Here is a 13,405-nt window from a genome sequence, read left to right on the forward strand (position 1 = left end):
GTAAATTACGTTTCATTATTTTCAATCCAAGGAAATTTTCAATTTGCTATCTTATCCATACATTTTATCTTCCAGTTACTAATCAATATATGTAAAGGTTTTTGAAGATGAAACTATTTTTAGACTTGGTAAAGCTATATATGACAATTACCATGCTTTATAAGAAGTTCAATGTTGGTAGTTGTTTACACAAGCACATGCTGCCTTAAACCATTCCCATCATCCTCCTTTACTTCTGTCTGTTGTTTTTTTTTCTTTTTTTTTTCCTGAAGTCATGAAGATTACTCTCTTCATATAAGCAGGCAAATAGTTAAGAAAAGGCTGTTTTAGCTTTTTATTTTTTTCCCCGGGAAATTCAGTAGGAAAGAAAGTCATTAATGCATTGCATTTTCTGAGAGCAGGTTCACCTGACACCCAGTAGACGTCAGTAGATACATAAAAATCTGTGGGAAGGTGTCAAACGCTGTCATTGAGAGAGTTTTAAGTTTTTAGTGTGAAATATTGTGGGATAAATCAGCAGTGGTCTGAGTGATGTAGTTGCCGTGTCTGGCCAGGAACACTGCAGTGGCTCTAGAGGAGAGAATGGTCACTGCCATCACTGTATATCAAGGTGTGTGCTTAGGCGAGGGTATAGAAGGAGCTGGGACACCACAACCTAACCTTTATGCTCCTACAGCACCACTGTTAAGACCTGGGTTATGGCAAAGCTGCTGTGCATTTGCATGAATACATGAGAGCAGAGTCACCAGCAAATGCTCTGGGATGGCACATGGCTTCCACTGCCACCTCAACAGATTCAAAGTAAAGCTTTCATTTCTTGTCAAGCTTTCAGAGAGAGGGACTACTAAAGAATAACAGCAAAGGGTAAGGCTGTCCGTGCAAAATGCCATTGCTTCTTTGTGGCCGATGGAGTCATGCCAGTTTATACCCATTGAGCAGGGTCAAATCATTCACATTATCGAGCAGCAACTCTAACAAAATCAACACTTTATCAATTCATTAATTATAAATAACAGCACCTACTGTGAGAGTTTGTGTTAGAGCCACGCCAGGTGCTATGTGGAAAAGCTCCTTGCATAACCTTTTTTTCTATTTCACTAACAGACTTTTCACCAGAAGAACTTTGTTGCTCTATTTTCCTTGAAAACTGAAAATTAGTATTTAGTTTGTCTTTAGAAACCTTTATTTACATATGCATAGTCTTATAGTAGTGCTACAGAGCTCCTTAAAATATTTCCACTGTGTAGACGAGTTTTGATCAAATCACTCTACAAATGTGCTGTCAGTTTGTACTTGAGCACAAAACATTATGAATGGTATGACAACATTCATACCAAATGAATTGGCATTGCAATACAATTTTTAAAATGAAACATTTTAAGTCCATATACAGAAAAAAAGGAGAGGGATTAAAAAAATCTATTAATTTTGAACCAGATTTCTTTTCCAGCTGCCTGAACAAGTTGATTCCGATGCAATTTGCACAGCTGGGCAGGCTGGCAGGTGGTAGGAAACATTTTGGGTAGATGACCTTTTACCACAGTCTGAAATGAAATGATAGTCCATCTGGAAGGGATTTTTCTGCACAAAGTTTTTAAAGACTATTCTCACCTGTTTTTATGTTTCTTTTGAAAGTTTGAAGTTTGTTATCAATTTGTGGCTTGTTTCTGTTGGATCCCTCAATAGACTTGTGAAATTCAACATAGAACGTCAGGTCAGTAATTCTATGAGCTCATTTAGAAAACATGAACTTGGCAAAGAAGCATTAAAGATACACTATAATTAAGTTACACCAAGACATCAGAACATCAAAAATTGGACAAATTTATCAAGAGTAATATCCATATCAGGAACTGTGGAAAACTGCAGAACGAACATTCGTTGGTATTTGCATACATTTTAAGCTAGTGATTGCAGGTGGCAGTGCCCACATTAAATACAGAGTGCATGTGAATGGGGTCTCTGTACTGTAGACAATACAAGACAATATTTTTAAATACTAGACATACAAGAACATTTCATCAAGAGAGTCCTAAAGCAGAGATTGCAAGAGCAGCATCTGTGAATGTTTTCTGTAGAATAGCTGAATCATTTGGAAAGGAAGATGATTGTGTTTTTATGAATTATAGGAAGATCACCATCTATCTGCAGTTTATCCACTTCAGTAAATAATGCTATGAAACCTTAACTATTAGTAGGCAAAACTCCAAAACACAACTATCACAGAGTTGCGACCACTAAATGGATTTGATACATTCCAATGCCAGCTTTTCTCAGCAGTGATAAGGAATAAAGTTCTGGGCTGTTAAAAAAAAAAAAAAAAAAAAAAAAAAAAAAAAAAAAGCATGTCATTTCTACTTAGATGTTATTTAAACTCGATTTACTTTAAAATTCATAATTACAGTTTGTGTGTATAAAGACTTAAATGCAAGCTATGTTAATAACATTTTCATTACAAAATTTAAACAGCACAGTTTTGCCACTAGGTATTCAAGATCACTCAGCTAGTTGGTCTGTGACCTGTAACTGGATTTTACTTAAGTACGAGGCTGGATTATGTGCCCGTTTCTGCAGGACAAATTGTTGTTTTTTTTTTATATCACTGTATATACATGTATTCCAGTTCAGTAGCTAAGTTATTCAGAGTTTAAAAACTTCTTGAGAATTGGAAAAACACCTTTCCTTCTACAACATACCAATAATTATACAAAATTAAAGGACGTGGTTCATCTGAGTAGTGCAGGTAATGTTAATATGAAAATGATAGAAATTCAAGTTAGAAAGCAGTAGAAAGCAGGACTCATAACTTTTTTTTCCCCTCTTATCTATCTGTGTCTTTATAGGTTTTTCTTATTATTTTTTACATGCCCATGACCTTTCAGTATTCAAATAATAAAATTTATCCATGTATAATTTTTGACTGAGTTCCAGATTCCTTCAAGTAAAGTTTGATGCAAACATTGAGTAAAATCATCATCTAGTAAACGAAAAATGCATCATCACTGATTTTAAATATTGAAACCATGAATGTACTCACGTAAAGCCATATAATCACATTACAGTTATACATGTATTTAAGTAAAGTTATACTCATAGATAGGCAGGAAAAGAACCAAATTTTGCATAATGATAACATATAAGCAGATAGCAATGTATTTTAATGGTAAGCAACCAAGTGACTAGGTTTTTCCTTGAAAATAAGAACTTTAAATTTGAAATCAAATTAGTATTATTTAAAATCAGTTGTCTTTTTCACTGATTTAAAATTTAAATGTTGTCTTCACTAGGCAAAGCATTCCTGCCAAGTCTGCATTCATAAAGTGACAAGAAAAAGCAGTATGATTTGTATGTCTTCGGGGAGATATCTTACATTTTTTCCATGTAATAATAGACTAATTTTACTATAAATAAAAATGTATACTTAGAATTGGTAGAATGATATTGCGAGTTTTCCTTTCTTTCAGAATAAATCGGTCTCTTCTTCTAACTTGTTTCCAAGGACATAGTGCTTCATCAAAGCAAGTAGAATTTTTCCTTTGCTTAGTATTTGAGGACTGATCTAAAAACCCAAATTGTCAATAAGTAGAAATTTCAATAGTGGATTCTGAGTGTTACAGTATTTGCTTTATGTTAACTTCTAGGTATTTCATAATAATCTCTTTATGTTCATTGTTTTATCTGATGTTTTGATAATACAGAGTTGGCAATATGTCCATTCCTCCCAACAACTCTACAGCAGTGTCAATATGCTTCTATTTAGGAATGTTTCAATGGTTTTTGTTTGTGAGCTGTTAAGATTTGTGAAATTAATTTCCTCTCAGTAGTCACAAAAAAATATGGAATTGAAACAATGATGGTATTTCCTTCTGGAATCAGTTGGCACTCTATAGATTCCTTCAGTCCTATTTTGAGATTTCAGGACAAAAGAACAAACCTAGTTAGACTAATCAATTAAAGAAGCTGTCTAAAAGATGTCAAGTACATCAGAAGTCCAGCTTACTAAATCTTCTGTATTAGTGAAATCCATAAATAAGGTACTGCTGTGCTTATATGGGACACCTTCCTGCTCAAAGATTGGATGAGTTAAAGGTAGACTGCTGCAGGAAAAGACCTTGAGAGTATTTCAGCATTTTTGTGCTCTTTCTCTTATACCATTCTCCTTTTTCAATAGTCTACTCCCTCTGAAGTCAGAAAGTCACATAGTCTGGGAATTTCACTGAAAAATTCCTTTGCGGCAGAACTGATCTTTTATAATTCATGTGGTTTCCATCATATTTCATCCAAATTTATAGGATATAAATTATCACTCTTTGTCACATGTGGCTACATCTGTAGAGGTGAAGTTGATCCAGGTGGTATCAAGATCAGATTGGGTACAGTAATGGAAGAGCTGAAGGATAAGATCAGCACAATATTTGGAAAAAATCACAGCTGACGTGGCAACTTCAAGTCCACTGTACTGTGAATTTAAGTTGTACAGCACTGCATAGGGACAGGTAGCTAAACTTCTGGAGGAAAATGAAGATAGTAATGTGAAAGATTCTTCAGTTTTCCAAAAGCTAACACCAGAATATCTGTTACATTTAATATATTCAATTTGTCATCATCATTGATTGTGATGAATCAGGCAGCAGCCTACAATGTAGTCAAATAAAGCTGTGAAGGGTTTATAAAAACTAAGATGAAAGGTTATATATATATATATATATATATTTGATAAAATGAACACTAATACTTGATTTCCAAGAAGCCGGCTGAAATGTCTGACTTTTGCTTGAAGCTTGTTTGCACAGCAGTGTAGGCATTTTTCCTAGCTTAGAGTTAGGGAGGAAAAGTCTTATGTAGGATTAATGTGCATAAACATTTTAAAGTAGGCCTATTTCAATGTGCTGCTGCTATTTTTTCTGAAAGATGAGACAGGATAGAGACAAATTAAGGGTTTGTGCTTTTTTACCTAGTTATTTATTTTAAGGATTTTCATTATCGGTGCAAACCTACATTGTTACTGTCTCCTGGCATAAGATCCTAGTTTGGCTGACTTGGTTGCAGCTGGTATCCAGATGATTGTCAGACAGGGCCTATTCAAAGAGTAAGTGAATTATAAATACCACACCAGGTATGATTAAAGGCCTTAATCCCCGTGTGTGGGGTGTGAGGAGAATGATTCACTGGAACCCTAAAAGGGACAACGATACAGCTAGCCTAGTAACTATCAAACAGGTCTTTGCAGTCATTAATTATTACAGACTTGTGTTCCTATTAATACAATCCTTTTCCTTGCCCAGATCTGTGTTCTTTATTCCGTGAAGAATATTCTTGCTGTTTAGGTGGTAAGCTTTTAAGGTCAGAGATGGTCTTTTTGTGCTCAATGGACCTTCAGGCACTACCACAATACGAATAATAAATACTGTATTAAGTGTGTCAAGCAATGTTCCATTCTTTATGAAATGTACCACATCGATTAAAACATGTCTCTGTGAATATTCTTGCAAGTTGTTTGCATTATCTGCAACCCATGTATTGGGTGTAAGAGGCAAGGTTTTGGTAATGGTGGGGCTGCAGGGGTGGCCTCTCTGAGCAGAGCCCACCAGCTGCCCTGTGTCAGATCAGAGCCAGGATCTGGGGAGATCTGAGGATCTGGGGGGAGCTGCTGCCCGTGGGGGACCTGTCCTGGAGCAGTTTGCTCCTGGGGGATGGACCCCATGGTACGGAGCCATGGGGGAGCAGTGCTTGAGGAGCTGCTGCCTGTGGGCAGCCCCTGCAGGATCAGTTCGGGAAGGATGGCATCCTGTGGGAGGGACCCCACGTGGAGCAGGGGAAGAGCATGAGGAGAAAGGCGGAACAGAGATAAGCATTAAGGATTGATATTAAAAAGATATATTTTTTTTGGTTCTCACTGTTCTATTCTGTTATTAATTGTGAATAAATTTAATTAATTTTTCCCAAGTTGTCTGTTTTTCCCGTGACTGTAATCAATGAGCAATCTCTTTGTCCTTATTTCAACCCATGAGTTTTTTTCATTGTATTTTCTCTCCTTGTCCCACAGAGGACTGGCGTGAGAGAATGCTGTGGTGGGCACCTGATGACCAGCCAAGGCTAAGGGAGGGGGTGGTTGTTAGCATACAGTCAAAGCATATTTGTTTTTTAATTCAGAGTACTTGTCAATGGTATATAATGGAAAAACAATCATATTATTTTCTCAGCAATATTTTAAAAGGTAATAAATTTTCAGTATGGAAAAAAATGTTGCTCAGTGTGTTAGCTGGTAATAAATAGTTCTCCTGCACGTGTTTGAAAATAGATCAGGTAACTTCTGAAGAAAGAAGAATATTCATGTGCATTTCAGTATCAGATTATTTGCAATTTTTCCACAGATATCAATGAATGTCAGTTACAGGGAGTATGCCCTAATGGTGAGTGTTTGAATACCATGGGCAGCTACAGATGTACCTGCAAAATGGGATTTGTGCCAGATCCTACCCTCTCAAGATGCATAGGTGAGTAATAGTGCCGATCAAAGATACTTAGTTCTAATTCATATGAGGATTCATAAAAATGGCCACAACTTCCAAGCTGTCCTTGTCCTTTTTGCTGCCCCTGCCTCTTCATCTCAGTTTATTTGCTTTATCTAGTCAGAGTGTTCATGCTTCTTTGCTGTTCCTGTCCTGGAAGCCTTGGACTCCACCAGTCGCCATCCAGGCTCCTTGCCATCTTTTCCTGTTTTTACTTGATCAAAACCTTCAAGGCCCCATCCAGCCTCTTCCTACACTCTTGAGTTGTTCTCACCAGTGTGTAGTTCTCTTTTCCAAAATTTTTCTTTCCCCTCTCTGCTATATCCCCAGCCCAAATCGCCTTTGTGACCTACCCTCCTCTCTTCCACTTCTGCAACTTTATCCTGGGTAGTTTCCATTGTGGTTTTATAGAAGGATGAAAGGCACCTCCCTCACATACCTCCTTTTTCCTTCCTCACTGGAAATTTTGAAATCCCTGCCATAAGAGCACCAGAACTTTTAGGGATGGAAGACTGCTACACAAAATGTTGATGTTAGCAAAACATCATTTTCCCAGGTCTAAGCTATGCGACAGTCTGTACAGTATTGCCTTAGATTTATGAAGTGTAGCAAAATCAGCTTGAAGCAAAGAAATGGTTTGCAAAATACATTTCAAATGGTTTAAGTTCAATGAAGTTTAAGTAAGAGAAAGAAATTCTTACAGTGTTAAGTGTCAAGGAAACTGATAGGTATTGCTCATGCCACTACTTATTGTCAATAAAATGAAATTTCTTCAAATGTAAACCTCATGATATGACCAAAAGAACATAAATTTTATTAGATGTCATTTTATCATTTTTGTCTTTTTCAAAAGGGATAGATATGTCTCAATAATCTGATATTTTCTTACAGTGGGATTTTATGTGGTAGAGAAAATAAGTAAACTTGACCAATTTCCAAGAGAAGAACCTCTGATTTCTTTATAGTGTAAGATAAATTCCTGTGTTCCTGTAGCAAGACAAAATGATATAATGAAATGGCTCCATTACCGTGGCACAATGCCTGCTTTTAACCAGTGTTTTAGGATGCAGTGCAAAATTATATATGGATAGTGTGCCCAGTGGAGCACTGCACAGAGTTCTTGGTTAGCATTGTCTGGAGCTTGAAGAAGTGCATGCTATGAGATTTAACCAGAAGTTAACACAGACAACATTAGGAAGGAAAAGTAAGACAGAAGAACAATGAAAAAATACTATGTTTTTACGTATCTGTAAGTCATGGGGCATAAAAAAAAAAAAAAGATGAACAAGAAAAAGCAATGTGTATGATTCAGCAGCTGTGTAGTTTAGACTTATACTGGAAAAATGCATATGTGTGAGGGAAAAACCTTTTCCACTACAGTCTCGCCCTCTGATTTTAACCAACTCTCCAGTGGCCTTTGTTGCCCCTCTCTCATGTTTTGTTTTTCCAGAGGTGCAGATATTTCTGAGAAACTACTTAAAAGCAGAGTAGCACTTGAGTTTACATATTTTGCACAAAATCTCTTGAATATCCATGGAAGAATTATGACCCTGGTAAGACAGCACTGGAATTTCAGTGCTTGCACATAGTCTAAATTCAGCTGTTCTGGAATCAGGAAGATTGAGCATTTCATCCTTTTTGCATCCATTTCCAAGTATGCATATCTGTGTTATGCTATCAGCATCCTTCATGAAACTATGATCTTACAGCTGTTTTACTCTGTTTCAAATATTACTTTTTCCTTCTAAAGGTAGGTAGGTAATATCTGAATATTACCAGGTAGTTTAGGTAAGATTAGATATCCAGGTAATAAGATAAATAATATAATAATATACACCTTTCATTATTTTTTTGGTAAAATTATTCCATTGTTTATTATATTATAATATAATAAGTAATAATAAAAAATATTTTATTCATCTCCAAAAGTTGTAATCTCTTGCACTTGGCTTAGGGGAAATGTAATCAAGCTTGGAATAAATATTTAAGAAACTTTATTTAGTTGCTTGTAGAACTGAAAAACTAAAGCCTAAAAGTAAATGAATTGTTGTAAAGATGAAGGAAACACCCTTTAGGGCACCAGGGAGCTAGAGAAGAAGTACTATATAGTCATGCTGACAATTAACAGATTTCTATGCTTGTGTGTTTTTCCTGCTACGTTTACTAAACATTCAGTCAAGGATGATCTTTGGTGCATTTTTCTCCTGATTAAGAAGGATTAGAAATTCAGAAAGAATTAGGTGAAGGAAAAAGTTGTGAACAGCATGAATGCAAATATTTTCCTCTGTTAATCAGTTTTTACTTGGTTTGAGATCAACTACCTCTGCAAAAAGAAAAGAAGGCCTAGAGAACAAGTGAATTTCTTTAAGTTTTTTTGGAAGAGTATAAGTAAAAAATACAACATTTCCTAAGCTCCTTACCTACCTCTAGATTTATAAAATAGTATAACCTGAAACCATAGGTGAATTCTTCCTTTTTTCACATAATAATGTTATTCTAGAGGTTAATGGCATTCAACTGCTGAGAAAGTTTTTCATCATTTGAAGAATTAAGCACCACTTAATTTAATCCAGAAAAAAGGAGCTGGTTTTCATTTTTCCTTTTGCACGTCATGTTGAAAATCAAATATTCTTTGTACTTTGAGGGTTAAGAGAGAGGTTGAGACTGTGATATCCAGGACTGTTAACTGTATGTGAATGTGGATGCATACATTAGAAAGCTGGATGGATGTTAGCTTCCCAATTACCACATACTAGTCATAGTTTATAGCCTTTGTCTCTTCCACGCTAAACTAAATGTTAAAAAAAAATATGTAATTGTCTCTTTTATAAAAGGTATAATGTCTGAGACTTAATCCTTTTGCAGACGTGTATATACATACATATATAGTTATAGCAGAATTTTCCAGAGGCTCTGTAGGTTGTCGCCACTGTATATTGCCAGTTACTGACCTTTATCGTAAGCAGTTGTATTTGTGTGCAGGTGAAGAAGCTGATTCTGGTTCTTTGTTGTGGCAGCATAGCAACTGGTGGTTTGGATTTTTTTTTCCTTTTTTTCTTTAAAATGCATTTTGGTCTAGGATGGCTTGGAATCTAGGAGTGTTTGATGCCAAATGTATTTTATAGTACGATTATGGCTTGAGATAGGTGTTTGAAATAAAGCTTTTGTAGAGGACAATATTAATGCATTTAACTGGTGTTGGAAATCCCGTGGTGATTCTCTGTTTTGCTTTTCATGTGACCAGCACCATCCTCTCTTCTACTTTCATTTCAGCTGATAGTCCTATGGTTGCTGAAGAGAAAGGACCCTGCTACCGATTTGTTAGTGCAGGAAAACAATGCATGCATCCTCTTTCTGTTCAGCTCAGCAAGCAGCTTTGCTGTTGCAGTGTTGGCAAAGCCTGGGGCCCACACTGTGAGAAGTGTCCCCTCCCAGGAACAGGTAAGAACTGCCCATTAAAATTATAAGCTCATGCCCACCCCATGTTTGTTACACATGCTTTAAAAAAATATCCAAGAATTTATTTAAAAATAAACCAGAAGTGTTCATCAGTAAATTATGACAGTTCTACTGTCATGATTACTATGTGATAATAGAATAATAAAATGTATACTGTCTTTGTTCACAAGGATTCATAATTTTAAAAAGTGATTAGATCAGTATTATATTTTGTCCAAATATCTGGTCAAATTAATCTTTTTTTAAAAGCATGATTGATCGTTGTTTATTGTAATACATATGATGTCTAGCTTGTTCAGTATTTTAACACAGGTGCTTGTAATGTAATCCCCTCTTACTGAAGTTGCTGCTGCAGATATCACTCATAATACAAATTATGTATTTTTGTGGAGTATTGTATAAAAATTCAGATTTTCAAAAGTAACTAGTTGCTTTGGGAAATCCACAGCAAACATAAGCAGCATGATGAGAGTAGTGGATGTCTTACTTTTTAAAGCTGGGCATACAGAAATGGAAGTGACCAAAGTTTTTGAGCATTTCAATTGATATTTAAAGCCATTATATCCTGTGAGACTGCTAGGTTGCTAGCTCACTGATTAGGATTTTAAAATTCCAGTTCACTTTCAGGTAAATAATATTTCCATGGCTTTTTAATGCAGCAAGAACATATTCTCATCAGATGACTAGCAATTTAAATGCAGATGCTTTATGTCTATGAGAATATTGCGTGAAACTTTATGCCCAACTCCATATATACATTCTGAAGCTGAGAATATATCTTTTTTGCCAAGATAACTGCTCTCTTGTTATAAAAAAAAAAACAAAACACTAAATATTATGTGCAATTGATTGTTTTAGTTACTTTTCTTAATGAAAAGACTTAAGAGAAAATCTGGGAGTAGAAAATTCTGATGAGCTATGTGGGAAAAACTTTTCCCATTTCATGGCAAATTTCATGATTTAAAAACATGTTCCTTTCTATAACAGGTTAAATTCATAATGATCTTTCAGAGTTTTCAATGAAAAATGTGTGAAAGTGGGATATTCCAGAATGGGGTAATGTATTTACTGCAGCATCCCATGTTAATTTAAGTCGTTGGATTAAAGAGTCAACATCTCTCTCTCTGATAGCTTTTAAAGTAGTATGAAGTAGATCAGCTCTGAAAGACTAAGAAATGTCAGATATATATGCAGCTGTTTACAACACTTAAGTGAGCTATCTTAGAACAAGGCTCACATATCTATTCTGCATTTGAGAGAATATGACCCAAGTGAAGATTTCCTACATCCTGGGTATGCATCTGAAGGGACCAGATTTCTTACCCTCAATTAGGTGTTTTTGTGGCAAGTTTTGATATTAGCATTTTCCATTAAAAACTGTTTTGTTGATCTGAATCCAATCAATCAATTTCACCCTTCATCTTCTCTATTGCTAAGGCACCATCTGAACACACTCCAAGAAGTGTAGTATCTATAGTAGAAAATCTCTAATGTATAATTCAGTGACTTCATTTGTGGGGTATCTGTAGCTAGTATTTTGTGGTTTTAGTTTAGACGCCAATTCATTTTAGAACATTGATGTGTTTTCACAGTAGAATTTGGTGAACCTACCAATGTCCCACTCTGCACATCTCTTAAGAAGCTATAAGATATCTCATTAGGCACTTGTGAGACTAGATCTATGGTATTTCATCCTGACATAGCTTTACCTAGAGCAATGAGGACAATGAAGCCCTGCCCCCTCAAGACTTCTGAAGGCTCCCTGTCCATGACAGGAGTATAGCTACTGTCTTTGATGGGAACGAAGGCTGATCTGTGTTTCTTTTTCATTCTTGTCTTCCACTAGGACTGCAAAGACTGATGCTCATGTAGAGCAGCTACAGAGATCAGAGCAGGTGCTGCTGCCTGACTTTCATTACCTTTTAATGTAGCAGCCTTCTAAATGAGATTTTTTCCCTTACAAATGAGATTATTTCCTTTCTCTTCCAGTGTTGATTTGTTTTTTTATGATCCCTATCTTGTTTTTATCCAGCTCATTAAGGTCTTTGGAAGTAGAATTTGCATCAGGGCTGGTACGAGACCTCTGGTGTAGTCAAATGGGATCCTGTGAATGAATGTTGTTTCTGATTGATATTATTCTGTTCCTCTAGTGCAGGAGTGGTGAGACTTTCTTCTTTGGTTTCTGCAAAAAGGAAATGATAGAAATAGTAATTTTCATTCCTTCCGCAATGTAAATGATGATGACAATTTGCATATTTAAATTTGTACTCAGAAAGCATATACTGTGTGAAGAGGATTAATAAAAAAAATTGATCTTGATAGATCATAATGATAGAGTAAACGTAACTGAACAAAGATGTTAAACTTCAGGGAAACCTTCAGGCAGAACATGCTTTTGAGAGAATGTTCAGTTATATAGTATGCGATGCATAGTTTGTCTAAATATCTTTTATAAAAATGTGTATACAATAGCAGATGAAATTTATTAGTGGTTTTCATTATATTTTCCACTATGTCAACATATTGCACTTTTAGACTCCTAAAAGGAATATTTTCCCATCCCAAATCTAGCTGCTTTTAAGGAAATCTGCCCTGGTGGAATGGGTTATACGGTTTCTGGCCCTCACAGAAACAAGCTATATCATCACCCTGCAGTTAGAGTACAGCCACCTGTCATTGGCAAGACCCCGATTACTCAACCTGTTGCTAAAGGTACTTCTCCTCCACCTCTCCCAGCAAAGGAAGAGCCAGTGGAGGCACTGACCTTCTCACAGAAAAGTGAGCCTGAGATGGCTGTGCAAGAAGGTGAGAGTGGGAAAATTTAGTCTTTCTATATTTCTGTGCATGTGTCTTCGATGGTATGTTTCTTTGCACAGTAGCTGTGTACAACACAAAGAGGAGTCACTTCCCACAGAAGAGCAGTCCATGTCACAGAGTGTATTGTGTTACATGCTTTATTTCTGAAGTTTTACGTATAGCTCCCAGCAGTTGCAGAGAACACCATGGAGAGAGAGAAAATGCTTTAGCCTGATTAATTTTTGTGATAAGAAATAGTAAATATTTTTATGAAGATGTTTCTGAAATATAACAAAGGGTCCAACTCAGGCTTTGATTTACTAGTATTTGGGGTGGTAGGGATGAAGGGGTTATCAGCATCTTCCTTCTACACACTCCTGTAGATTAGCACCACCTGATGTGGGCGTCCTTCACTAGCTTGTGGTCTGGTTTCATCCCTGCAGCTGTGCACTCCCTCAGCTGGACCATGCCAGATCAGCCCCCCTATGCTGGGCTGTTTAATAATCAGTTGATTCCTCTACAGTATTTCTCCAAGGCTTCGTGTGGTTTTCTACAACCCCCTCAAAGAACTTTTAGCAGCTGCAGTTGTCCTGAGTTTAAAACAAATGCAGAAACAAAGACATGCCGAAAGCAGCGCT

The 13,405-nt window shown here is 36.2% G+C and overlaps 1 protein-coding gene across 11 annotated transcripts in view; it reads left to right on the top strand.

Annotated features, from left to right (window-relative positions):
• The window catches only part of LTBP1 (latent transforming growth factor beta binding protein 1), a 202,107-nt gene that overhangs the window by 115,878 nt on the left and 72,824 nt on the right, over positions 1 to 13,405 (top strand). For 6 of the 11 annotated variants that reach the window (XM_035557235.2, XM_035557252.2, XM_035557261.2 and 3 more), the window contains 3 exons: positions 6,375 to 6,497; positions 9,786 to 9,953; positions 12,543 to 12,776. In XM_035557235.2, coding sequence (XP_035413128.1) covers positions 6,375 to 6,497; positions 9,786 to 9,953; positions 12,543 to 12,776 — 525 coding nt within the window. The remainder of the gene's footprint in view (positions 1 to 6,374; positions 6,498 to 9,785; positions 9,954 to 12,542; positions 12,777 to 13,405) is intronic. The other 5 variants (XM_035557280.2, XM_035557270.2, XM_035557288.2 and 2 more) reach the window with 1 other exon arrangement.

This window comes from Cygnus atratus, chromosome 3, assembly GCF_013377495.2.
Source record: "Cygnus atratus isolate AKBS03 ecotype Queensland, Australia chromosome 3, CAtr_DNAZoo_HiC_assembly, whole genome shotgun sequence".
Lineage (NCBI taxonomy): Eukaryota > Metazoa > Chordata > Aves > Anseriformes > Anatidae > Cygnus > Cygnus atratus.